This window comes from Myiozetetes cayanensis, unplaced genomic scaffold (assembly GCF_022539395.1).
Source record: "Myiozetetes cayanensis isolate MyiCay16 unplaced genomic scaffold, myiCay2020 scf3, whole genome shotgun sequence".
Classification (NCBI taxonomy): Eukaryota; Metazoa; Chordata; class Aves; order Passeriformes; family Tyrannidae; genus Myiozetetes; species Myiozetetes cayanensis.
In genome coordinates, this window is record NW_026087521.1 from 60,878,097 (window position 1) to 60,904,772 (window position 26,676).

General features: G+C 48.9%; 2 protein-coding genes across 2 annotated transcripts in view; one reads left to right on the forward strand and one right to left on the reverse strand.

Moving 5' to 3' along the window:
• B4GALNT3 (beta-1,4-N-acetyl-galactosaminyltransferase 3) overlaps positions 1-20,737 on the forward strand; it is a gene marked incomplete at its 5' end in the record, with an annotated part of 63,271 nt that extends 42,534 nt beyond the window's left edge. Inside the window, 17 exons of the mRNA XM_050324845.1 lie at positions 2,195-2,290; positions 2,855-2,945; positions 3,839-3,939; positions 4,317-4,384; positions 4,902-4,980; positions 5,413-5,479; positions 7,229-7,372; positions 7,778-7,887; positions 8,538-8,638; positions 9,924-10,000; positions 10,587-11,592; positions 12,703-13,001; positions 13,397-13,550; positions 14,274-14,346; positions 14,781-14,934; positions 15,629-15,755; positions 16,560-20,737. Of these exons, the coding sequence (XP_050180802.1) occupies positions 2,195-2,290; positions 2,855-2,945; positions 3,839-3,939; positions 4,317-4,384; positions 4,902-4,980; positions 5,413-5,479; positions 7,229-7,372; positions 7,778-7,887; positions 8,538-8,638; positions 9,924-10,000; positions 10,587-11,592; positions 12,703-13,001; positions 13,397-13,550; positions 14,274-14,346; positions 14,781-14,934; positions 15,629-15,755; positions 16,560-16,668 (2,856 nt within the window). The remainder of the gene's footprint in view (positions 1-2,194; positions 2,291-2,854; positions 2,946-3,838; positions 3,940-4,316; positions 4,385-4,901; positions 4,981-5,412; positions 5,480-7,228; positions 7,373-7,777; positions 7,888-8,537; positions 8,639-9,923; positions 10,001-10,586; positions 11,593-12,702; positions 13,002-13,396; positions 13,551-14,273; positions 14,347-14,780; positions 14,935-15,628; positions 15,756-16,559) is intronic.
• Positions 20,738-22,296: 1,559 nt separating this feature from the next.
• Positions 22,297-26,676, reverse strand: part of NINJ2 (ninjurin 2) — a 47,283-nt gene continuing 42,903 nt past the window's right edge. Inside the window, exons 2-4 of the mRNA XM_050324203.1 lie at positions 25,716-25,947; positions 24,173-24,356; positions 22,297-23,301 (exon numbers count right to left, since the gene is read on the reverse strand). Of these exons, the coding sequence (XP_050180160.1) occupies positions 24,193-24,356; positions 25,716-25,947 (396 nt within the window). The 3' untranslated portion in view covers positions 22,297-23,301; positions 24,173-24,192. The remainder of the gene's footprint in view (positions 23,302-24,172; positions 24,357-25,715; positions 25,948-26,676) is intronic.

Below are 26,676 nucleotides of genomic sequence, written 5' to 3' on the forward strand. Positions count from 1 at the left end.
TCCCAGGGAACACCTCTTTCAGCATTGGTGGTGCACCTAGTGTAGTGGTGTCTGCCTTATTTTTTAGTAGGCTGCCCTCTCCCTAAAACTGCCAAACTGCAGTAAAGTATTGTATTGCAGTGGGACTGGTCCAAGTCTCCTCTACAAACATTTGAGCAAGTCTAGGCAGTCTTTTGGGATTTCCCTCATAAATATCTAGTTTTGCATTTGGACCAACCCATGCCAAAGCCAGCCCAGCTCCATTGCGGTCCTGAGCTTTGGGAGCATCCCCTGGGTCTGCCTTTGGCAGGAGTAGACTGCAGTGCCAGCCTCTCCACAGTGTGGGAGTGTTGTGCCACATTTCATAGGGCTCTGAGCGTGCTATCTGCAGTGTGCAAGCAACTCTCTAAGAAGAAAAACCAGCAGCACTTGTGGGTAGCAGCAGACTGCCATAGGACTGTTTCTGGCAGTGACTCGCTGTGGGAGTGCAGCCTGTTCATTTCTCTGCATGTTCCGTAAGAAACAGCAATTGTCATTATTTGATTTGGCTGAGAAAAGTACTGTAAGACCCTTGGGTGTGAACCTGGATTTGGCCAAGGGGCACGGGACTGCACAGCAATTACATTCCCATTCAGTGTTTGTCACACTTGCAGTGATTTATTTGTATTGCAAGTTCCTGCAGAGTCCCGAGTTTCTCTTGGCTGCATCCATCACCCTGAGCCCTCTGTGCATCTACACTCTGATTTTGTGCATCACTCTGGGGAATGACGTCCACTTTGTCTTGCTGCTTTTCCTCCTGTTTGGCAGAATCCAGTCTAAGGGATGTCAGCAGAGGTCAGAAGAGGAGGAGATAGTAGTGGGGTGAGACGTGGGCTTGCAGACATTCGTCAAGCCCTGGCAGTGCAGATAGCAGTGAGAGAGGGCTGATGAGAGACCCCTCCAGAACAGCAGTGGTTGTGATGTCTCTTGCCTGGCCCACAGAAATGGCTTTGATGTGCAGGACTAAAGTCCACAGCTCACAGGGAGCATTACTGGTGCTGAGCCAAGTCTCTGCTGCAGCTTTCCTTCAAGCCACAGTATATTTCAAAATGCACCTCCAACCCACCATCCCGGGAAAAATAAATCCAGGAAGCAGTTCCCCTGCCAGGAGTGCACAGAGAGGTTGGACCCTCCTCCGCTGTGCTGCTTCAGCCTTGCTGGAGACTCCCCAGTGAAAACTAAGAATTTGCTGCCATCTGTAGACATTTGGGTGCTGTTCAGGCCGTTCCCCCAGCCCTGCTCACACAGCCCTTATATAGGCAAGACAGCCACGGCAAAACCTCCCCAGTCCCAAGGCAACCTATTCCTTTCTTCAGCATTTTGCCATCTAAGGTAGCTTCTACCATCTCCAGCCTATTTATTCTCCACTGTTGGATGCCAGTCCTGTGAGGAGGGTTTCAGCATCCAGCTCGACTAGTTGAAAGCAGAGAGCTTGGACTTTGCTGGGGGGCAGACAGTGATTCCCTTCCGAATGGCTCTGACAAAAAGAAAGTCTGTCTGTTGAGGAATGTATTGCTGAAGTCCCACAGTGGCCAGCAAGCTCTTCCCAGCAAAGCTGTGCTCCAGGTCTCCGTTGGAGACTGACAGCCTCTCCTGGCAGGAGTAGCTGCGTAGTGGGGACAGACGTCTGCACCTCCACCTGCCAAGCCTCGGCCTCCCTGTCCCCACTGTACTCCATGAACTTTACCTCTCAAGACATGCTTTGAGAAGGTGATCTGGCATCTCCCTCCCACCTCCGCAGCGTGTCCCTCTTCCTCAGGTCAGGAAAATAGCCCTGGGATGGTGAGAGAGTCCAAAACACCCTCCTGGAGAATGTAGGACCCTACACTTCCTCTGCTGCATCATGAGGGGCTTTTGCCACCCTGCAGTGTGTTCCACAGTATGGCCTCAGAGCACAGACCTCTGGTTAAACACTTCCTTGATGTAGGGAGATATCCCAAGCATTAGCACAGTTTCCTGGTGCTATTCAGTCATGTGTTCCAACCCCAAACCTTCAGCAGATGAGAAACAGGGGTCTGAGCCCACGTCTCCTGCAGACCAGCCCATCGCAGCAGTGGCATCTTCCTTCACTCTCTCAAGTGCTCCAGTGCTAGGACCATGGTCAAGGCTGTCAGAACATGGTGGAGGGACAGGGGAGGGATGCAACAATTCATGGTGCCCCACTTCTGCCTCCTAGTTCCAGGGCCAGGCTAATCTGCATGTGTTTGAGGACTGGTGCGGTGGCTCCATTGAGCAGCTCAGGAAAAACCTGCACTTCCCCCTCTTCCCTCACGTAAGTAAGACCATGACACCTGCTGCCCCACACTTCCCAGCTCTGCTTCCCAGCTGGATCACCCCTGCTCCCTTCACATCCTGTCCCTATCTCTATCCATCATCTGTCTGTCCTGCTGCTCATAAACATCCATCACCTCCCTCTCAACCACTTCCTCTGTCCTCCTGCTGAGGGAGCAGGAGGTTTTCACAAGGATTGAAGTGTGGCAGCTCTTCTGCTGCACAGGGGAGGCTCATTTTCCTTATATTGGCCTGCCAGACCTTGGACACACAGTGAAGGAGCCCTGTATTTGGTGCTCTCCTTCCAAGTGCCTAGCAAATAGCAAATGCCACATCCTGTCCCCACCATCCCAGTGGCATCCCCATCCACAGCAGCACACGCTCCAGTTCATTTCTCATCTGGCCTGCTCTTTCCCTCTGCCTCCATCACACACCGTAGCTCATCCTCCTCTCAGAGCAGACCTCATACTTCCCTCTGCCCACCTGTCTCAGGGTTTTTATATCTCCCCTTCTTCCTGCCACATCTAAAATTACTTTTATAATTTTTTTTCTTCTTCCGCTTCAGACACGAACTACACTGAAGAAGTTGGCTGTGTCCCCAAAATGGACCAACTATGGCCTCCGGATATTTGGCTACCTGCATCCTTTCGCCGATGGTGAGGGTTCTCGAGGCTGCTGTGCCACCGCTCACGTCTCTTGTCACCTGCCCCTCCCCTCCCTCTCTCTCCTCCTGGTGCTGAACCGCTCGTGCCTCACCCTGGCAAGCCCAATGCCTGGTCCCTCACGTGGGCGACGTGCGTGACTGACCGTGGCCTTGGCATGGGTGGGAACACATCTGCCTCCCTTGTAGGGTGGAAAGGAAAAGCGCAGGAGAAAACAGATGGGAAGCGCTAGATAAATAACAATGCTGTCGTGAATGCACAGCCCCATGGCGTGTGTGTGGGCACGAACAATCCCTGAGCTTTCCCTCCCTCCCTCGCATGCCCAGGACTGTCCATGACATCATTGATGTCCCTGCTGCTCCCTGGGTGCTTGAATACCATCTGACAGCAGCTGACATCTGTATCACCCAGCTGCATGTGTCTGCCCAGAGCAGCCTGCCAGTGCTCACCCGCCTCTCGCGGTCCCCTGGCCCTCAGCTGCCATCCCTGTAACCCGCAGAACAGTGAGGCTCAAGCACCCCTGACTCCCTTTGTGTCTCCATGTGCACGTTCCTGCACCCAAACACAGCATCTCACACAAAAAAATTGCCCTGGAAACAAAAAGGGAAGTCAGTAAGTCTTTGCATAGACTTCTTAGCTTTCCAGGCTAGACATCAGATGAAGCCGATGCAGGAGGGATAGTGAACGAGTTGCATCTGTAAACTTTGTTTTCACAGCAGAGTTAGAAAATTCAAAGATGTTCAAAGGGGTGAGGGTGGCATTATCAGCAGGGAAGCTATGGTCTCACCAGGAAAAAGGGCAAAGACAGCATTTTAGAGGAGCAGGATCAGTTCTGTGCGTGAGCCTTTACCCCAAAGGCCCTACTCACTCCCTCCATCTCTCAACAGGGGAGTTTCAGTTTGCCATTGCTGCGGATGACAATGCTGAGTTCTGGATGAGTCCAGACGAAAAGACCTCTGGTCTCCAGCTGCTGGCCAGTGTAGGCAAGGTACAGTGCATGCTGCAAGGCTTCTTCTGTCCAGGCTTTAATGTGTCAGTGGGAATGGAGACCTTCCTGACTTGACTTAAATACTTCCTTGGACTACTCAAGTTTCTTTTCTGGCCCAACTACAGACAACGCCACCTCAGATGCCAGATGGGTATGACATGTCATACTTTAAGCCAGTTACATATTGGCAGTGCTATTGAGAGCCCCCTGTTCATGATTAAGGGACTTAAGTCTGTCCATAGATGATGGATCTCACAGACAAGTTACCAGGAGGTACTGGAGGGAAGAGAGAGCTCAATTTTCCCTCTTCATCATTCTCAATGTAGTAAGAAGGGAAGAAACTCATCTTAACTAGAGCATCTTCCATCTCTTCACAGACCGGGAAGGAGTGGACTGCACCAGGAGAGTTTGGGAAATTCCACAGCCAGCAGTCAAAGATGGTGAGGTGAGTGAGGAAAGTCCCTTGCTCCCAACCACCTTTGCACATAGCCAGGAAATCACAAGGAAAAGGAAGCCAGGCTTGTTCTGAAGAATTTAGCAATATAGAGAAAGGGATTACTCTGGGGATATTGCCAAAGCTTTGCTGATTTACTGCAGGAATGCAAAACTTAATTTTTCTTCCCCGGAGGAATCAGCCACCAGCAGATCCAGACTCTATATTATGAACTATATCCCAAGCTTCCTGCCTTGGAACTGGCCGGGTTTCCCAGAGGCCAAAACCCAGCAGGCGAGACTGAAAGGGAGTTATTCAGCATCAACTGAGAAGGGTCTGTAGTGCTCCAGATGCACAGGGAAAGCTACCTATCTCACTGTCAGCATCTGGATTTTCTTGGCAACCCTAACCCCGTTCACCCTGAGAATTAGGTTGTTTCATGGGTGTGGTTGCTCTCCACTCATTGTCTGCTGACAAGCTAAGAAATGTTCCTTAATGCTCCTGGTGACAGACACGTTGTTCTTCACAGGTTGTCAGCTGCAGGCAGGTACTATTTTGAGGTGCTGCACAAGCAGGATGACAGAGGAACAGACCATGTGGAAGTAGCAGTGAGTCTGCAGAAATGACCATGCTGTATATATGTCCCCACAGAGCTTGGGAATGATGTTTGTAACCTTTCCCCTCCTTTCCCTCAGGCCTCAGCTCCTCTTGCATGAGATGTATCTAATCCCTTCCAGAACCCATACCTACTTCTGTGAGGGATAGTCCTGGCCACATGTCAGGACCCTTTCCTCTGCTTGCTTGGGATAGTTCTGCCCTCTCCGGTTTCTATTGCAGCTTTTTGTCCTCTCCATTTTGGATTTGTCCTGGGGGATCTCAGCTCATTCCCAGTCTTTTGCTGCTAGGTAAATTCAGTCGTAGCAGGGAGAAGGAGGAAAACTGCGAACCCATCTGGTGAAAAAACATCTTGTGCCTGTTTCTTTTTTTCAGGCTTGGTTAACTCCATAAGCACTTCATTTTAATGTGTTTCTCTGTTCCAGTGGAGACTGAATGACCCAGAGGCAAAATTCAGAGTGATTGACTCCCAATACCTCTCCCTTTTTGCTAGTAAGTATCTTTATCACGGGTTTTCCCAAGCACCTCCCCATTCTTCCAGAACTTATCAGTGGTGTTTCACCATGAATCATAGTCTAGCCAGGCAAATACCAGGCATACAGATCATTAGGGGAAAAAAGGTGGAGGCAGGTCAGGAAAAAACCCTCTGGACAAGGGTGTGGCTTATTATTAAATATAGTAGAATTGGAAGTAAGATTGGAGCATTATTGCAGGGAAGTCTAGAGGTAGCGAGAAGAGTCTGCAAGGGTGAGAAGTGTTCCAGATGTGAGAGTAGCACAGGATGGAGTTTGCTTGCTGAGAGCTGGGGGAATGTGAGGTTCACAGTGTGGGAGTTGTAGGGGTGTGCTGTCAGCTGGACATGACCAGGGAGGGGGACACTGTAGCACTTCCAGGAGAAGTGGAAGTCCTGCACACAACAGGAGACACTAGTGATAGTGGAAGATGCTGCCTTCTTCTGTACCAGCCTCAAGCTTCTTCAAGTTGGTGCTGGATTGCAGCAAACACATCAGTCCAGTCTCTCCTGTTTCGTAAACCCTTCTTAGCACATCAAGTGATGCCTTTATCAGTTAAGGAACTCCTTAATCCTGTTTACCCTCACCCAGCTTTGTCAGCATCACTTTCCTCTGCCCACATTCCCCCTTTCCATATCTACTACTGTTGCCTTCCAACATTCCTGGTTTTTTTCCATGCCAGCGTTTCTGTGCATGGAAGAGACTCCCTGATGTGGTCGAGACATCTGTTTGCTGTGTCTTGGATCACAACCTGCTGCTGTATTTTCTGAAACCTGCCATTTGGCCAGGACCAGGCTTTCTATTAGGTCTTCTGTCTTCATCCTTTTTCCTTCTCTTCTTTTCTTCTTATTAATTCCCTGCAGAATAGAAAACTGACATTCCAGAAGATCCCTCTGTGGTTAGGTACAGTGCTGCAGTCTCACCTTTATCTGTCACCTTCTGCCCATACCGTTTTTCCCTCTTCCATGGTAGTCTTTGGCTGTATCCCATTCCTTCTGGGTTCACGTGTTGTTCAGCACCCAAAAGCTGCACACCAGTGCCCTTGGCAGCATGTTGCTTTTTCCTTCATGGATATTTGTTCAATTCCCCTCATTTTAGAGTAAGATCCATGGAGACATGAAGTCCCACGGCAGCAGCACCCAAGAAAAAATGTAACCAATACTGAGTCTTGAGTTTGAGCTTTCTGTTGCTGCTGGCTTACCGTGGGTCTTCATTCATTTTCTGGAGTAACATCCTCCTCAGCCACTGAAGGCCTTGCCCCAGGGTCCTGATCCTTTTCCAGCACAGGTGAAAGCTCCTCTCTTCAGGTTTTTCCTCCCATTCATCTTTTTTATCTCCTTTTAAAAGAAATGCAATACTAATAATACAGAGGCATCCAGTAATTCCTGCCAGCATGGGGCTTCTTCAGCACACCACTGCTGGTGTGTCCAAGGCAGGAGGCCATTTTCCTCCATAACTTATCCCTGTGTGTGTTTGCTTCCAGTGATAGCCATGTTCCCACCCCACAGCTTCTGTATTTCCAGCTTTCTGGGTCAGAGCCTTTCCTTCCTGCCGTGTCTTTGCAGTGATGCTCCCGATCAGCACCATGTAGGCATTGCTGTGCCGCAGACAGCATTAGTGCTGTGGATGCAAAGCCATTTGGAAAGGGCTGACATTGGAGAGAGGTGCTTTTTGGGACAAGGGACAACTTAGCCCTTCCTCCCCCTTGTGCTCTCTCTCTGGTTTCTAGACGAGACGCTTTTAAAGATGGATGAGGTCGGGCATATCCCGCAGACATTGGCCAGTCGCAGGAGCCGGCCTGCTGACAGCGCAGGCAGCAAGGCACACCCGGCTGACATGTTGAAGCCTGACCCCCGGGACACTCTTTACGAAGGTAAGACTTGCAAAGCAGCTGAGGAGGTAACTGCAGCCTGTCACAGCACGTGTGGCAGCACAGCTGAGAAGGATCATCCTCCTACACCACGGTTGTCAATGTTTTTTTTATCCCTGGTGCAGGAGAGAGGGGCAGCTACAGTATCAGTCACTGTAAGAGACAAAGCACAGACTAAACCCCACTCCTTTTTCTTGGCATCCAGCTCACAGAAAATCCCCAGGCATAATGTTTTTGTGCCAGTGCCTTAGGGGGATGTAAAGAGGTGAGTTGTGCAAGGTTTGCTTTATGTATCTGTTAGAATTTCACACGGATAAATAAAAACCAGGGCCAGAAGTAGCTAAGCTGGTGCATCAGTTGCATCAGGACTCCTCCTGCAGCCCTTGCCCATGTGTTTCCTCTTCCCAGTGCCTCTGCTCAGCAAGTCCCGTGTGCGCCGAGCCTTGCCAGACTGCCCCTACAAGCCCAGCTACCTGGTGAATGGATTCCCTCTGCAGCGCTACCAGGGGCTCCAGTTTGTAAGTTTTATTTCTTAAGCAGGTCCTTGCCCAGGGGAACACACGGAGGAAGGAGAGAGATCCCATTTAACCATGGGGCCTCTCCACTGATTTGAAGGTCCTGGGCAGATCTGATCATGTGTTGAGGTCTCTGCTTGCCAGAGGGCAACATCATGGAAAGGGAGATCAGTGCTGTGCACTGCTCATGTGTCTCACCAGGATACAAGTGTGTGTGTCCTGCAGAGCCCCTTGGGCCTCAAAGCAAAGAGCTGAGCTTGCCTTCACACAGAGCCTCACAGTGGCTGAGGATTTCATTCTCTGTGGGGTGAAGTGTACCACTAAAGCCCTGACATCTCTTCAGGAGGGCTTGCCCACCTGTCTCCCACCTAGTTCTCACTCTGTTATTTGAATTAAGCTCATAGTTAAAGAGATGGACAGACAGATGCTGAGAAAGGGAGGAAAAGACACACCCATGCACTCATCCTAGCATGCTTCCTTCTGTTTTCCATTCTCACAGCCTGCTATTGCATGCCTTGGAGAGGCAAAGATTTAGTGAGCAACTCCTGCTCCCTCTAAAAGGGCTGGTTACCCTGCAACTATGTCTGGGTTACCTTGTGACTGATGTTTGGCATTTCAGAGAGTTTTACGTTGGTTTTCTCTCTTCTTTCCAGGTTCATTTATCCTTTGTTTACCCAAATGACTACAGCCGTCTGAGCCACATGGAAAAAGAAAACAAATGCTTCTATCAGGAAAACCCTTATTATTTGGAAAGGTAGGATGCTGCAAATGTGGGTTTAGTAGCAGGGAGGGAGGAGATGGTTTGAAGGCTGGAATTGGTGTGAAATTTCATACTCACTTCTGTAGGACTCTCAATTTTTAAAGATTCCTTAAGCCTTGCAAAACATTAAAGCATTTATAGTTTCTTTTGATAACTTAAGTGAAAATATGTTTAGGTCTCAAGAGGAAACTGCCTCTGCTTTTCTTGCAGTAATAACCCAGCAACTGAGTCAGAGCATGTTTGTTCCACTACATCAGGGAGTGTGTTCCCAGGAAGCTTTGCCTGACAGCAGCTGGAGTCTCCTAAAAGCTCTCACTGTGAAAGCCAAACCATGCTCACCACCAGGCATCTCTCTGGGGGAGAAATGCATGTCATCATCTTCACTGGGGCTGTGATCTCAGTGGTGGCCCCTCGAGAGAACTGCCACTTGTATGCTCCCCCCATAAGAGACAGACACCTTTTGTGAGGACTCCTATCCATTCAGGAGGACTTTTTTGCAGGATAAGAAATCACTTAACCAGTGAGATAGCTGATTGCCAGCTCATTTTCTCACAGCTGATGGTGGCCTCCCTGTGTTCAGGATCTTATTCCACCCTTCAGGACTATTTTGAGGGCTGGAACAACAGATCATGGCATGAGTTTGGGAGGAGGCTCGTGGTTCATAATGAAGGATAAAGAAGGTGGCTACCGTGGGCTGGAAGGTGACACCTAGGTTTATTGCTTTGGCAGTTCATTTGTATCATGGCTGGCTTTGGGAATGGAGGGCCCATTTTGCTTGTCATCAAGCACATATGGAAGGAAACAGCCCTGGAAATCCCTCCCAAAATCTTGAAGCACAGACACATGAGGACAGCACATAGACAGTAGTGGTATGAGAGAAGAGAGAAGGAGATCACTGCAATCAGCTGCTTGAGCTGTTTTTGGAGCGTGATGATTTGCATTTGTGAGCACTACATCTTAAGGGAGCTTTAGGGAGGAGTTTAAGGGAGGCTAAAGAAGTGTTTCAGGGTACTTATATTGGGGGTTCCTCCTGCACTTAGGTGAAAATGTCTTGAGAGACTGAGATGATAAGGAAGGAAAATGCATGTCTTAGACACTGCAGAGTAAGATCTGATTGCCCAAAACTATGAAAGATGGTGATGGTGTTTGGAAAGTAGGATCTAGAGGTGCTGGGTAGACGTAATCAGAGTAATGGATCATCACCTCTGAAGCAATGGCTACTGTTTATTTGGAAAGGGCAAAGTAACTTTCATCAAACTTGTGTTTCTTCCCTCTATAGATTTGGATTCTACAAGTACATGAAAATGGATCGGCCAGAGAAGAGCCTGGACTCTGGAGAAAGGACAGAGCAGCCAGGTAGGGGCCCTAGTTTCACAGCCAGAAGATCCTTTCACCTGTCACTTTTGTGCGTGGTCTTCCAGCAGCAGCTGAAAGAAGCTGTTGACTTTTCATAACAACAAGGAAGTCATAGCCTTTCCCTGCCAGATTATTGTGTCTGGGAGGAGATTTTTGCTGCCACTTTTACTTCTCTCAAGGGCAGGTTGGGAGGTCACCAAAGAGTGGGCTGTAGTAGACAACATGACAACTACCTCTCAGGCCCACAGCTTATCTGAGAATTAATTCTAGCAAAAACATGGGCAGGAGCAACAGAGCCAGAGCTGTGCAGCGTGGCAGCTTGTGCTCACACCTGCCCTGCAAATCTGTGGCCAGACAAGACAGCTAAAGGCAAAGCCAGACACCTCCACAGCCTTTGGCAGTGGTGGCTGATAGGTGCTGAGGAGGTTGGTACCAGCAGGAGCACAGATCCCATGTGTGAGAGCATCCCTGTTCCTCTGAGCGGGAGGGGCAACACTGAGATGAGGTGAGAAGCAGCTGCCCCCTGGGTTAGGAGAGGGAAAGCAGCAGGAGGATGCCAGAGGTGTAACTTGGATTACTCCAGCAGGCTCCCAGGAGGGGAACCTGGATGACCTGCAGTACGAGGAGCAGGACACAGAGAGTACCCGTCCTCCCGAGCTCCCTGGCACAGCAAAGGCAGAGCTGTTGGGCAACGCTCCCAGCAGCGTGTTGGGCAGTGACAACGTTCACGAGGACTATTCCTTCCGGGAGCGCCGTCGGCTCCTCTCAGTGATGGGTGGTAACATAGGAGAGGGGATACAAAGGAGAAGGACAAAGAGGTCTGGTGTCAAATCAGCCATGCTGGCCTCTACTAACCAAAGCCTCAGCCAGGTTGGCCTGGAGGGGAACCCAGTAACGAAGAGACCCCATTTAAAAGCTGGTGTCAAAGACAACTCCAGGAGCCCTCTGCAGCACGCCAGGGCCATCCAGGTAAGAGCACCTGTCAGAAGGACAAACCCTCCTTCTAGGACTGTATCTCAAAGACAGCAGTCTGTTGGCCATCCAAGGGACTCAGGGGTCACAATTCCCAAAGGGGTGAGACCTCGAGGAGATCTCAGCACTGCTAAAGATGGGCTGCAGCCAGCAGGGACCGTGCCAGCCAGGAAAGGAGGCCCAGTCTCTGGCAAAGCCATCAGACACTCTGTGAGCACTGCCGGCCCCAGCCAGCCTGGGCTGCCCCAGTGGCTGAACCAAGTGGAGTCCTACATTGCTGAGCACAAGGCAGCCAATGGTGGGGATGTGGGCAAAGGAGAGGCACAGGTACCTTCTCCTGTGAAGGACAAATCTGGACCTGTGGCAGCAGAAGACGAAGAGGAAGAGGCGGATGGGGAGCCAGAGGAGGAAGATGAAGAGGATTTTGATTACGTACCAGTGTTCGACCAGGCAGTGAACTGGGAGCAGACCTTCAGTGCGAACAACCTGGACTTCCATATGCTGCGCACAGACTGGATTGACCTGAAATGCAACACATCAGGAAACCTGCTGCTAAGAGAAAGGGAGGCCCTGGAAGTTACACGTGTCTTCCTGAAGAAGCTCAACCAGAGGAGTAAAGGGTAAGGCACAGTGAGAAAACTGAGGGACAGAGTCCCGGGGCTGATGCACCATGCTGCACAGGGAATACTTGTCATGGGAGTAACTAGTGAGAATCAGAGGATAAACTACATGTGGGAAATAAGATTTCAGGCAAGGAATCTGTGTAAAACACTGGGTTTTAAATATACCTCTTTTGGCTGATAAATGGTGCCAGCTTTTGCTGGTGCTCTCTTTTTACATGATCTTGATATGGTTCTCTTTCTTCTCAAGATTTACCATCTTGATTTGCCTTTCTGGCAAACAGACATACTTCCTCTGAGCCTCCATAAGCTAAACAATCCAAGTCCCAACTCTTCTGTTGGGTTAGCCTCTATTTCCATAATTTTTTAACCAGTCCTTTTCCGTGCAGGTTTCAGTTTATCTTCCTTGACTTAAGTCACCATTATCTTGGATGTTTTATAGAATAGGTGTAACAAATTTCCAATCCCTGCTGGAAGTAGGTCAAATGCTACATCTTAATATCACATTTGTTTTTTCAGGGTCACATCACACAGTCAGGTGTAACCGATCAGTACACACGAGCTTTTCTCTGGCAAGCACCAAGCTTTGCAGCGGAAACTCTTGTTATGATCTGAAAGGGCATGATCAGGCATTTCATCCAGTTTTGGCCATTCCAAACCTAAAACTCGCTCCAGTTTTTGCTGTGTGATTGCTCAGTCCTCCTCCATGCTCTTGGCTGATAAGCTGTCATGAGCCAGTTTCACTAGCCCAAACATACTCCTTGTGCCAAGATCGTTGTAGGTGGTGTTGAGTACACTCACTACTACCAGCCCTACAATCATTCAGACACATTTGTTATTTTCTGTGTCACCTTTATTTCATTTCCCCTGCCAAATATTTTTCTCTTGGCCGGAATCCCAGGTCTAATCCCACATGCTTGTGGATTTAGGAAACAGGTGCTAAACCTTCCCATGGGACCTGGGGAGCAGTGCAGTGAAGCAAGGGGAAGCTGGGGACAAAAAGGTTTGTGCTAGCCAGGAGGAGGGAGCCTAGCAGAGCTGATCAGGCTGAAGATGGGAGGGGGGCTGGTGTAGAGGGTCCATGCCCATGCCAACTCTTATCTCCTGCAGACGGTTCCAGCTGCAGCGTATCGTGAACGTGGAGAAACGCCAGGACCGCATGCGGGGCAGCCGCTACCTGCTGGAGCTGGAGCTGCTGGAGCAGGGAGGGCGGCTCGTCCGCTTCTCCGAGTACGTCTTTGCGCGGGGCTGGCAGGGCGTTGGTGGCGATGAGGAGGAGGAGAGGAAGATGAGGAGCCTGGTGTGGGGCCGCCGGCGGCACCTGATGGCTGTGGCGAACGAGCCAGAGCTGTGCTGGCCCCAGGGCTTCTCCTGGAACCACCGTGCCATGGTTCACTTCGTGGTGCCAGGTAAGGGGGACCTGCCTCCACAGGACATCGAGGGATGGCACGGTGGGCGGTTCCCATGAGGGCAGTCCTGAACAGGGAATCTGGGCCAGCCTCAGCCATCTCATTTAGAGATTTCTGTTCCAATTTCTGTTCCCTCCAAGTAAAACCCCTTCAGAAATATGATAGGATCCAAACTTCTGTGGCTTGTAAGCTCAGAGAAAACTCCTGTCATATGGTGGGAAAGAACCCACACTGATTCCTTGATTCTTTGGACCAGGTTTTCAGCCTGGGCCTGTTTCAGCATCCCTGCGAGGTTATTGGGGTTTGACAGGAGGCAAGAAGCCTTGCCTGTTGAGAAACAACACCATCACTGAAATCAGTTTGCTTAGATTATCTCCCTGTTGCAATACAACCAGTGAAAAACCAGGCACGTTGGGTGCTGCAGTTCATCTCTGACATGGAAGAGCTGTTCCGAGTCACTAAGGATCCCAACTTTAACATCATCATCACAGACTACAGCAGTGATGACATGGATGTGGAGAAGGCTCTGAAAAGGTCTACCTTGCACAGGTGAGAGCACTGCTTGGTCACAAAAAAGCCACTCACACACGTATGCTGCAAACACAGCACCTCTGCAAACATGCATCTCTGTGTGTTGACCAGCCACAGCCTGCCTGCTGCAGCTGGAAAACTGAAGATAACACCCACCCAGACCTTGCACATTCCATGAATATATTGCTATCATGATGTGCATACACACCATATACTGCTTGGAATATCCAGCGTTATAAAAGTGTAGTATTCCAGCCAAATTTGTTGAATTTGTCTCTATTTTCAAGTTTGCGAGAGAGAAGAGAAAGCAAGTCTCACAGTGATGGGGCAGGGGGAGGACAGACAAGAAAGCTGTGAGAAATAGGACAGGAAGTGTGGAGACCTCTGGGGACTCAGCTTGCTCGAATAACTGTCTGGCTTACCCTACTCTGATCTGAACCAGCCTTGGCTGGTCATTTTCTTTGCATGCCAGTAACAGGTCTAGTCCTAGGATAGATAGACTGGATTAGAACTGAAAAAACTTTTCTAGGCATTGCCCTCCCCTTGCCTACATGAGGGGGATGACTCTGAGGGCATGATGGGACCTGGAGCAGTGCTGAGCTTGTGCATTCACCCAGCAAAGGCTCTCCTCCTCCTTGAGAGGGTGCATGGGACGAGGGCAGCTCCACAGCCTTATGCCTGTGGTGCTTCCTGTGCTGCTGGCACATGGAACTGAACTTGACTTTCCCGTCTGTCCCCCAGCTACCGGTACCTGAAGCTGACAGGGAATTTCGAGCGTTCTGCTGGGCTGCAGGCGGGGATAGACCTGGTGACGGTAAGTCTGGGGGCCTTTGGGGTGCTATCACTACTTTTGGTACTGTACACACTGTTTTTAGGGAAAGGAATAGCCTGGCAGACCAGATCAAATGTGGATGTGTTTCCTGTCCTTCCCGAGTAAGGGTCTCACCCTTTATTCTGAGGAGCCTGTGTTCTGTTTGGTTCTCAGTCCACATGCTGGGACTGTCAGACAGGAGGGAAATTGGCAGTAGCAGCTTTGTGATACTGGCTCTGCCAAGTCGTGGTCATGGTATTTCAGATTCATTGTTGAACAGCCACTCAGTGGCTGCTTTGCCAACATCTAGGACCTCAGTTTCTGATGCAGCAACGAATGGCTTTTTAATTGACTCCCATGTCTCTGTCTTCCTGCTCCTCAAGAAAGACTTACTGAAAGTCAATCTGTTTTTTCCCAACTGCTGTGGTTCATTCCAGGACCCGCACAGCATCATCTTCCTGTGTGACCTCCACATCCACTTCCCAGCTGGAGTCATTGATTCAATCAGGAAGCACTGTGTAGAAGGCAAGATGGCCTTCGCACCCATGGTCATGAGGCTGCACTGCGGGATGTCCCCACAGTGGCCTGAAGGTAAGAGGGAATGGAGCCTCTTTGGCTCAGACCTTGGGGAATGGGGAAGGAAGGAGGGTGTCTGCCACCTCTAGATTTTTTTCCTCTGGTGTTGTTGAGATCTCAGGTTTGAGGTACTTCCAGGTCCACAAGGTTGAGGGTATGATAGATGGGGTTTAACAGAACCAGGCACCTGGAATTTGAGATCAAAAAGCTAGCGGAGCCCTTTGTATGATGTTTCTCCTGGTCATCTCCTAGGGCTCTTTATGGAAAACCCTTCCTTTACTCCCTTCCATCAATTTCTTTATTTTCTTAGAGGGCACATCCTGTCCTGAGGAGAACTAGTAGAGCAGAGGTGAGGGAAACCAACCCAAGTCAGAGGGGGGAAAGTGGCATAGATCATCTTAGCATGGGATTTTCTTTAGACAGAGGTGGCCACCCAGAGCCATTCAGGCACAGGGCAACCCTGTGAAGCTGGGACAGTCCAGGAGATGTTGGAGGCTCTGCTAACAAGTTGATAGGACAGCCCATGCTGTCTGTCCTCACGCTTTTCTCACTTCCCAAAGCTGGTTGGCAGGGTTGGCTCTACCTTGGTGCTGAGTTTGCTCTCATACATCACGCTAAAAGTAGTTCGAATCTCTCTCCAACATCTCTGCTGGAGTCATCAATGGTTCCAAGCACCAACATACCTGTGTCTCTTTTGTGCTCTTCTCAGGCTACTGGGAGGTGAATGGGTTTGGCCTCCTGGGCATATACAAGTCTGACCTGGACAAGATCGGAGGCATGAACACAAAAGAGTTTCGGGACCGCTGGGGAGGAGAGGACTGGGAACTCCTGGACAGGTAGGCATCCATTGTCATTGTTCATGTGCTCATGAAGGGAGACACATTGGATCTTGGAAGACCAATGACCAAGGAGTGGGAATCTAAGGAGACTGAGATGACTGCTGCCACCATGAGCTTGGTCAGTGAGGGAGAGTCTTTGAGCCTGTCCTGACCTCAAACCTAGTAGGTGAGGAGACACAAAACACTCTCCTACAGCCACTAGTAGGAGAAGAGCCATGGTGCCTTAGTGCCACACTGCTGGTTGGCCACATGCAGATCAGGCACTGGTGATTGTGAAGGCTTTGTCCTCTTCCAGCAGTGCAGCGCACAGTCTGGCTCCCTCAGACTTCCCATATAATATTTAGCAATTGTCCAGAAGAACAAATGTTGGAGAAACATTTAAAGGTCACAAGGTACAGTTACAATTTCCAAGAAGTTTGTAGTGAGGGATCTCTGCTGGACAAGTCCTAGGCCTCTGGGTTTGTAGTTCTAGGCTTTGGGCCCTGTCCTGTCTTTTCTGACAGCTGATTGCAGAAAAGAGTAGCATCCTGAGCAATCCTGTGCTGCCAGCTGTCTTTGTCTCCTAGTCTGGTATGTGCAGGCACTCCTGACCAGTCCTGCCCTCAAGGGTGCATAAACACTCAGCAGGTGTCATTAGATGCCTGCTTATGGATACGAGATACCCTGAGCTATGCTGGACTATCCAATTTACTTGTAGTCTCTTGTCAACAGCACGACTTAAAAGAGTTTTCCTGGGGCTCAGCCCCCACCCCAGTATCTTTGCAATCAAGTTTTCTCTGAGTCTACCCTTCTTTCTGCCAGGATTTTACAGGCTGGGCTGGAAGTGGAGCGTCTCTCCCTGAGAAACTTTTTCCACTGGTTTCACTCAAAGCGGGGCATGTGGAACCGACGCCAGCTGAAGACACTGTAGCCTTCAACCCCAAAGCTGTTCGGCGGCACCGTCCACCATCTCATCTAGATGTGCACTTTACTGAGGCACACAGCCGAGCACACAAACTCTTCCTCTGCCTCCAGAGCCCTCTGATGGGATGGCACAGCCAGGGAAGGGATGATCGGACTGGCGGAGCAGGAGCTTCTCTTCTGAGCCGTAGTATCCGAGACGTGGGATCCATGTCTGGCTGGGAAGGTGTGCGGGGGAGATGTCGACAAAGGAAGGACTCGCGTTTCCTGCCGTGCAGTCTGGTGGATGGTACAGTGGGAGAGGTGCCATATTTCCTGTTGAGTCTTGCACCAAACCAACACAAATCCCAGCTAAGCCCAGAGTGGTTTATTTAGAGCAGTGTAGCTTCTCTTTCAATACTTGAATGTAAAAAAAAAAAAGAAAAGAAAAAGAAGAAACAACAACCCTCCCCATTTCCCCTCCTTCCCCGTCTCTTCAGTATCCATGATTTTGGACAGGGGACCAAAGTTCTCTGAACTGTGCATGCATCCACATGCCCATGTGCTGACCCAAGGAAACCTGGAATGGAGGAGCTAATAGGCACTTTAGGCTGCTGGTGCTTAGGCGTTTCTCTGTGCTTTTCACTTTAGTCATTATGAAAAACTGTGCTCATATTCAGCAAATTATGGGCCATAGATGGAGATGCAAATACATTTCCCTTACAAGAGCCTTGTTTGCCTGTAGCTGGGTGAGCTGGTGAGGGTGATGTTATAATTCCACCTAAATTATTGATCCACTGCCTGAGGATAGTGGAGGGGTTATACAGAGAAGCTAGGAGGGCATCTCAGGAGGAACTTTGCAGCCTATCTGACAGACACGTGTTTGTCCTAACAATATCAGGGAAACCCTAGCAGGGAAGAAGTGGCAATATTTTAGTAGTTGAAATATTGTGATTTTGTCAGAAGAAGAGGAGACAGAGTATTCTGCTCTCAAAATCCTGTACATTTATGCAGCATCTAAAAGTTAATTTAATAACTTATGGCCTCACAGTTGTGTCTTGTCCTAGTTTGACTCTTACGCAGAGAGCAGGCTTCTTGGTTGAAGAACCAGCACAGCTGTTGGTGCTTCATCTCTGAAACAGCCCTGGGAGCTCTGGCCTGATACAGAGGAGGTGGCCTCAGGTCTGGGCACATGCACTGGATGTAAAGAACAGTGAGGACAGAAGAGAGTTGAGTGAATAAAAGGACAGGCAGGCCCATGCTGTCATTGATGCAAGACCTGTGGAAAGAACCCACAGCTGGCCTGATGCTACAGGGAATTCTCATCCCCTAAAACTCCTGTTAATACAAGGCAAGATTTTTTTACCCTGTAACCCTTTTAGAAGACTATATACACCCAGAAATCCCAGCACACTCAGTACTTTACACTGGAGCTCCAGTGGTCCCTGTACCATCCTAAAAAGGCTGCTACTGATCTCAAGCTTGAGGGGAGAGTGTGATGTAGGATTCTGCTTTTGGGGCCCAGCTCTGTGGGAATTGTTGAAAAGTGAGCAGTGGAGGTATGTAGAATACAAGCAATGCTGACATGGTACTTGATTTTTTTTTTTTTTGCTGATGGAGTAGATCCCAATTCAGAATGGGCATTCATTTGTTACTTGACAAGTCCATCAAGTTCCGCTATTGCAGTAGAAAACTGAACATGCAAGTTCTGGCACGTGAGACAGAAATCTTGTCAAATCATCTGCTTGCATCAGTCTGGGTTTTGTGACTGATGGAGTTAGAAAAAGGCAACCAGATAGATATAAGAAAGTTTTGCTGTGCAGTGTGCAGCCATGGTAAGAAGCAGACAAAAGACAGCTGTGCCTTTGACTCCACGGAGCCTCTGCCAGAATGGAGACACTGAGTGTCCCAGAAGAGGCAGCCTTAGCCATCTGCCCAAGCCAGAGCAGTCTTCCTATTGAGGGAAAATACTTTACCCAAGTAGATACTAAGAAATTAGTCACTGCAGCTGGGCTGAGAGGAAAGAGGCTGACAACAGTCAACTTTTTTTTTTTTTTCCCCCCCAAAAAAAGTATTGTAGGAGTTTAGGAGACCAGGGCCTTGTGATGCAATCTTGCAATAAGCTCTGTTTCTGCCTGGAATGTGCAGTGTCAGTCATGCTCTTGATGCATGTTAGAGCCTGTGCTTCACTCAAACACAGGCACAGCCCCACGAGTGTGCAGGTGAGCTGCTTTCCAGGCTCCAGGACTGCGCCTCCACAGCCTGTCCAGGCTGGCTCTGTCACGCAATCCCTGTGGAATGGGGAGAGGCTATCGGGAAGGGCGAATGCCGGGACACAGTGAGGCAACAGCAGGACCAGCTGTCTGGCCCCATCAGGCTGAGAACAGCATGATGCCCATTTTGCAGATGGAGAGCTGATGGATTCAGTGGCAGCCTGTAAGTCGTGCACAGGGAGAAAGGGTTATTCGTACCACGTGCTTTCACATCTAGCTGTAGCCGTGGTCCTCAGCACCTAAAGTAAGCAGCTGGCTTTCATCTGCAGGCACTGGCAAGAATTAGGTGCATCCAGAAGGTAACTCACTTGCCTTAATGATGATGTGTGTGGCCCCTCTTCCTCACCAGAGAGGACAGCCATCAAAGAGTGGACTGGAAAGCAGCGTTCATTGCAAGCACTGCCAGCATAATTTGAGGATTTTGCCTCTATTTTTCAGCTGTGACTGTGCTCCTTCCTTCATACCTTGTAACCCAGGCCAGTGTCAAGCAGAACTACCTCATGCGGGCTCCTTGGTGGAGATGTAAGGAGTTAGTGGTTTTCAGTCCCGTTTCCTGATGGCCAGTGTCCCTGCTGTCAAAGCTGCCATCTCAAATGTTCTTCCCTTTCTACCACAGTGGGAATTCTCAGTAAACATGATTAATACTAATTGGCACTAGCTGGCAGTCTCCATGGAGGAGCTTGGAGAGCCCATGGGGACAAAAGCTGTCTTCCAGCCCACATGCTCAAAGACCAGTGCAGGCTGTAGAGCGAGAAGGGGCTACACGCTCCCCAGTTTGCCAGCCAGCAGCAAACCTTGCAGGAGCAGCACTGGGCTTTGCTCTGGGGCTGTTGCCCCTCTTCCAAAACAACCTGCAGTTTTTCTCCCTGGCAGGGAGAGCAGGAAGGCCAGTAGGAGCAGGTAGTCCCACAGCCATGTAGTGAAAGGACACGGCCAGCCAGGGCAGTGGCCAGACCAGAACCACAGAGGTTTGCCCCATCACTAGTATTGCATGTCTTGCATCGTCTCTGGGTCCAGCACAGCTCCCAGAGGGAAGAGGGAACCTGGCTTCACCATGGCCAGGAAGCTGACTCCCCACAACAGCTGATCATGTTTCTCTCACTAGGATCTCTTTAGGAAGCTGTGCTGAGTTTCTGGCCTTCATGTGCATCCTGGCTGTGTCCTGTCTCAACAGCAGGAGTAAGTCAGTTGCGTGGGATTTTCCGTGCATCAGGCAGGAGCAAGCTGCTCCTGGAAGATCTCTGGCTGGGGAGATGATGGCCCATGGTTCAAGAGAGACCTTGCCTGGGGCAGGATGTGACCAGGCTGTGGGGCCTGGGCTCCCAGGTGCGGGGTGCAGGGCAAGGGGGCTCTGTCTAGAAATGCGACTCTGTCTTCAGGACTGTGAATTGTGGGGCTGGGGCTTGTTTTGCAAGTCAGCAAAGGGAACGAAGAAGGGCTGGCTTTTATTCTGAGCAAAATGTTTTGTGTGAAAATTATAATGTGATTTGTTTTGTCATTGTCTTAATGTTTGCCCAGTATGAACATCTCTTCTTATCACCTACAAATGTCTGAAGTTGATTGTTTTTTAGATACAGATGCCTTGTGTTGAAAATCTGAGTTGTACCTTTGAACTACCTGCCTTAAAGCGGCTCTGTGCCTTCAAGACAACTCCTGGGCCACCTCTCTGTTGGAGCTGGGGGATATACAGATTCTCCCTCATGTTTTATAAATACATTGTCTTCCTACAAGAGCTCGCTTCTGTCTGTGTGTTACTCACAACCACATCACCGTGCAGCAGGGATTAGAAACCAGGTGTTGCTCCTCTGTCTTCATATAACCGAAAGCACAGGCAATACCAGAGAGACAGATCACTCTCTGCCCAAGGCAGCAAGAGCTCTGCAGCAGGAAGTGAGTGGGAGATGCAGCAAGCAAGGTTAGCCAGGAGTGAGACCTGTTTCAGTCCCTCTAGGTCTGCAGAAAGTGGGATGGCAACACAACACTCTTTCTCCTGTCTTCCTGAGTTTGTCGTGTGGAACAAGGCGGAAACACTGGACGAATACACATCCCACCAAAGCACAGGTGTGATGTGATCACAGAGAATGTGGAAAACAAAGTGGTCCTCCTTGCAAGCAGAGGACAATTCCTGGAGAAGACCACAGGTGAGAGCCTAGACCCAAGTTTGGTGCTTGGCACAGTCTGCACAAATGGGACGTCATCTCTTTCACAGCAGCTGATTATTTAGGTTCAATTTTGGCCCATTTTTGCTTCAGCTGTGTGTTGAATATCAAAAGCTTGGCAGGAATGGGAGTCAGACATGGAGAGGGGAAAAGGCAGCCAAGGTTGCTAATGAGTCTGATTTCATTATAATGAGAAATTATTATTATTATTAAAGGTGATGGGGGAAAATATTCTGGTGTGCTGCCAGCCTTTTGCTTGTCTGGGATGAGTGACAGAAAGCCTTCTCTGCTCAGGCAAGCCTCATGTGCTGTCATACCTGATCTAGTAGCTCTCTGAAACAATGATGAAGTTAAGATCTGGTAAGGAAATTCCCATCACTGCTTCTTTCCCAGGTGAACATTTTCTTTTTTTTCCTTCTCTAATTTACATTCAGTTATCAGTGCTAATTGCTTTGCCTCCTGCTCCATGAAGCAATGAGTCCTAGGGTTTGGGATCTGCACATGAGGATGCGTAACATTTTACCTTTTCATGAGCTCAGCTGGCCAGTAGCGGCTGAGAGCCCTTAGCTTGTGGTTTTGCTTTGCCTACAAGTGGCTTGGTTACCTCTACAGTGAAGCCTTTTTCTAGAGGAGAGCAGGATAACAGGCTTCCCAAAAACATCCACCCCTGTCTGCTGTCAGTCTTGGCACAGAGCAAGGACTGAGTTAAGCAGCAAATTCAGTGTCACTCCAGACCTGTCATCCCCCAGATAAAGTGGAGGACAAGTCTTTGCCTGTTTCACCAAACAGATCCCAGACTGTGCTCAGCTTTGCCACTTGAAATTCTGGTAAATACATAACTGGTATTTTCCACCCTACTCTTTTTATGCAACTTTCCTTCAGCTGCCAAAAAGTCAGTTGCAGGTACCCGCTGATGCTGGCCCATGGTCTTACCCGCCACCTTTGTGAGCAAGATCATTCACACCCTCTCCAGAAAAAAGCGTCACCTGTGAATTTCACCTTACAGTGAAATTTAGGTCTGTCAAGCCAAATCCAGAATACAAATGAAATTTGTCTGTATCTCTGTGTCACACACTCCCAATAGCTCCTGAAGACCACTGTGAGGATGTTTTCATGGCATTCCTGTCTCAGTGGTAGCAACGATATGCAAAATTAAAAATCCATATTGAACTCCGATTTTGCAGTACAATGAAAAAAATCATTTAATAATCACAAGAGCATGTAATTGTTATAACAGCTTTACACAAGCCTATTAAAATATCAATTTCTTAGCATGACTACAAAGTTAAATTTAGAATCAAAAATGTTTACTCTTTAAAAAAAATCTGGAAACTCATTAATTCAAAGGATCTTCTTTTTTAAGGAAACAAATTGTTCTAATACAAGGGGATTTCCAGCATTGTCAATATAAAATCTATATATTTAAAAACATTTGTATAACTGTTAAGACTTAAAACTATAATGGTGATTATTTAATGAAGTAATACACTATGTAACTGTCATTTCTCATTGTGGCAATAAGCCTGGACTGTCCCCTTATGTATAATGTTTTTTCATTTTCTACTAAATATTGTCAGGCCATTCTGACATCATTCCTGATAGGTCCCTGATGATGACATCAGACCATAAAAAGTATTTTTTCTCATTGTTAATATTCCAATGCTGGAAATACATGATTGTTTTCTTAACTGTGTTGCATTTAATTTTAAACAACTAGGAAAACATTTGAACTGGTTTAACTGTGTTGACATACACACACTTTTCAATCCTCCCATGAGAACTTTTTTTTAGTCTGAGAAATCCCTTCCAACATTTGGGAGGTAAACTATTAGATAGAATTGCTTTAAGTATAGAGACTTATGTTTGAGACAAAAAGAAAAAAGCTGGATTTTTCTTATTTATTTAACCTACAAAGTAAATCTTTCAGTCTTCTCTACCAAATGAGCCAATATTGAATATGTGAAGCAGTAAGAGATGAGATTTACAGAACTGTGCTTTGAAACCATGTACCTGCTGCTGTTCCCTTGCAAAGTTTGCTCTAGCTTGGAAAGGCGATGTTTCCACCCCTTCAGAACTGCAAAAGCATCGCAGGAGGGGGCCAGTATACCATGACACACACACAAGAGTTTTGAAAGTTTAACCCAGTTTCCTGGATTTGTCGATGGGCTCCCGCTGAGGTCAGTGAAGACGTAGAGGAGGAGAGCTTTCCCTTCCAGCCACACTCCTCAGATCCTGCAGGGAAGGTAAGAAATGCCAAGAAGGTCAGAGCAGGCTCCTCTGTGCTGTGTAGCCAGAGAGGAGCTGTCACAGCATACTGGGTTACTCGACACCGTGACCACCCCTACACATGTGGGCTGCTGCTCTCAGCGCTTGCACCCTTCTGGATCCCAAGCAAGCAGTGTTTTTATAGAGCCTTTTGACCTTTGCATCCTTCCTCATCATACCGTGTGTCTATTGAGCTTTCCTGTTGGCTGTTGCCCCAGTATATTGCATTTAAGCTGTGTTTACATGTTGCACACGTGTTGCAGGCCATGTTAGCAAGAACTGTGACCTTTACTTCTGACCTAAAGTTTTTTTGATCTAAGAAGGTGTCATTCCCTCATTGACCTGGCATGGGAACCCAGGCATTTGGTTGGACACTTATTAACAGGACTGTTGAAAGTGAGCATTGGATTCTTCAAAGAGTCCCTGCTAAACCACACTGGCTGCTGTAAAAGGCTCTTTCAGCCTGGCCTAACCAGCACCTTCCTTTTCTTCTGCTAATAGTGCTACTTACTCTGGATACCTCCCAGAATGCATTTTCTTTCCCAAATTTAGCTCCCATCCGCAACTGCAGTTTGTATCTAGCATGAAATCTGCAGCCTTCCAAAAACAACTTGCTGCTGATAAATCCCAGCAACTGGGATTTCTTGCTTTAAAGGAGAAATCCTGCTTCTCTGAGGGAATTTGTTCAGTGTCCCCAGATTCTTGTGGGACAGCAACTTGCCTCTAGAAAGGCATTGTTAATTTGTGCATCTTTGCCTTCTCCACCTTACAATGATATTTTCTGAAATTAAGAGCTCTTGCAGGGGCCACCACGGGTTGGAGCTCACCCATTTCTTACCTGACTCCATGCCCCATGACTTAATAAGGTCGAAAATTCCTGTTAGGGTAGAGGCCAGTCTTCTGTACCCCAAAGGCCGTGATGAAGATGTTGAGGATGACTGTGATGAAGATGAGAGCTGTGGCAGCGTTGTTGAGTATGTTCAGGCGGGGTTGCTTTGCAATGTCATTCAGGTTCAAACGAGCTATGCAATACAGTGCAAAAAGAGAGGGAGGTTTGCAGATTGACTCCAAGTCCCCCAGCCCCTGCAAGCTTTCCCTGCCTGGTGAATGTCCATGGTGCCCCTGGGCACCAAGGCCACAGAGCAGAGGGAATAGTCCCAGGAGTTCACAGGAGCCATAACTTGCTCTAAGATGATGTAGAAGAACGGAGCAGGGAAAAACACTTTTTTTTTTTTTTTTAATGTTGTCTTTGTTTTGCCACGGAGGTGCCGTGGCCCTGCAATGGGTCAACCCTAAATAGCCAAGTTACTGCTGCACACAAGCCAGATGTGTGCCACGCCCCCCCCGCTGCATGGCCATGGGAAATGGCAAGGGAAAGCTGTGTGACAGGAGAAACAAGGTCAGCAATGTTGCACTTGGGTTGGGAAGCCGGTTCCTCCTTGACACCCAGATCTCATATATGTGCTGACACAAATATAAACCCCCTCCTCACCCACAGACCGGAAAGTATCTGGGTACATGAATGGGATCATCCCTAGCTGATAGGTACTGACCTGTTCAGACAACAGGTATACAGGTTTATCGGGGCTGTCTGGATAATAAACCATGTAAAGAGCAGCCTTGTAACTCCTTGCTGTCAGCTGTGGTGCCCTGTCCCCTTTCTCCTCACAGCTGGCTCCATCCACCACAGCTGCCACCAGGAAAGGCTGTGGCATGTGGGGCAGGGAAAGGAACACATCACAGGATTTCCTGTAGCCTTCAGTCCTCTGTCCGACATAAAAACCACATAGGATATGCAGGAAAATGCAGCGTTCTGTAGGCTTTTAATACTGAGCAGTGTTGGAGGTGGAAATATAGCAACTCCTGTATCAGATGGAGCTCTGGGGAAGCCTGTCTGAAATGCTGATGTTAATATACTGTCAGTAGGGCACTAGAAGAACTGTGGAATTGGTTAAATGTGGGGTTAATATAGGGAATATCTCTGCCTAAATTGTTCCATTAAGTCCCAGCTCAAGTGAGACTAAGAGCTCAAGGCTAAAGTGTAGTGTCTGCAGGAGCAACACGAAAGAGCATATAACAGCAAGGGCAGCAAATGGCCCACCTTGGCCAAAACCCAGGTCTGTCACTGTGACAGAGGGTCAGCAGTGGGAAAGTGAAGGAAGAGTTGTGCTCAGAGATGTTGTGCAAGTGAAAAACAGCCCACTCACCACTTTGAAAAGCGGTGACACAGACCTCCCTACTGCCCACATCAAGCTGCCTTCAACCCTTCTGCAGCCCTGGCTGGAGCCAGAGGGGAATGATTTGGGAGAAGAGGCTTCTCCCTTCCACCCCCACACCAGCCAAGCCATGCGAGGGTGCACGCGCTCCAGTGGCCACCTTACCAGTGATGATGAGGAGAATCCCAATCATCACCTGGAAGAAGAGGGAGATGCTGATGAGCACGATGAGGGTGGCATAGTACTGGAAGGACGGCCCCTGCTCCAGCACAGCTTTGAGCTGTGTGACGTTGGCCATGAACAGCGCCACGTCCAGCATGCTCTCGGCCACGCTCTTCTTCGTCGCGTAGTGGTTGATGTTCATCGGCCCGTTGATCCGGAGGTGAGGATTCAAGCCCTGGGGAGACAGGAGAAATCCCATGAACTGGTGCGATTGCTAAACCAGCAGACACATCTGTGCCACGTGGGGTGCTGCCTCCTCCTTGGGGTTTATCTAGAAAGCCTGGGAAAGAGTCAAAGTTGAGTGTTTTGAACGTGTTGAGAGCACCCGGTTCCCCCTCAGAGTCGCATCGTGGTATTAATAGCCACAAGATACTTGCGGTGATCAAGAGCTCAGCAAGGTTAAAAAAATACTGGGTATTTTTTGTGGAAAACAAGCTTGTCCAGAGTTACAATAACATAGATTATCCAAAGCCAGGGGTTTTGCAAGGAATATTAAATTCTCCTCCTTCAGGGTACAGACAAGCCTCAAACTTACAGGGGTTTAGAGAGAGATCTTCTCTTTGGGTTGGGTGTTGTGTTTGATGTCATTATCAGTGATCTGGATGAGAGGATCGAGTTTGCAGGCCGCACCACGCTGGGCAGGAATGTTGCTCTGCTGGAGGGTATGAAGGCTCTGCAGAGGGATCTGGACAGGCTGGATCAATGAGCTGAGGCCCCTTTTAAGAGGTTCAACAAGATGAGAGCTGGGTCTTGCACCCGGGTCACAACAACTTCATGCAGTGCTACACACTTGGGTAAGAGAGGCTGGAAAGCTCCCTGGTAGAAAAGGACCTGGAGCTGCTGGCTGAACATGAGCCATCAGTGTGTCCAGGTGGCCAAGAGGGCCAATGGCATCCTGGCTGGT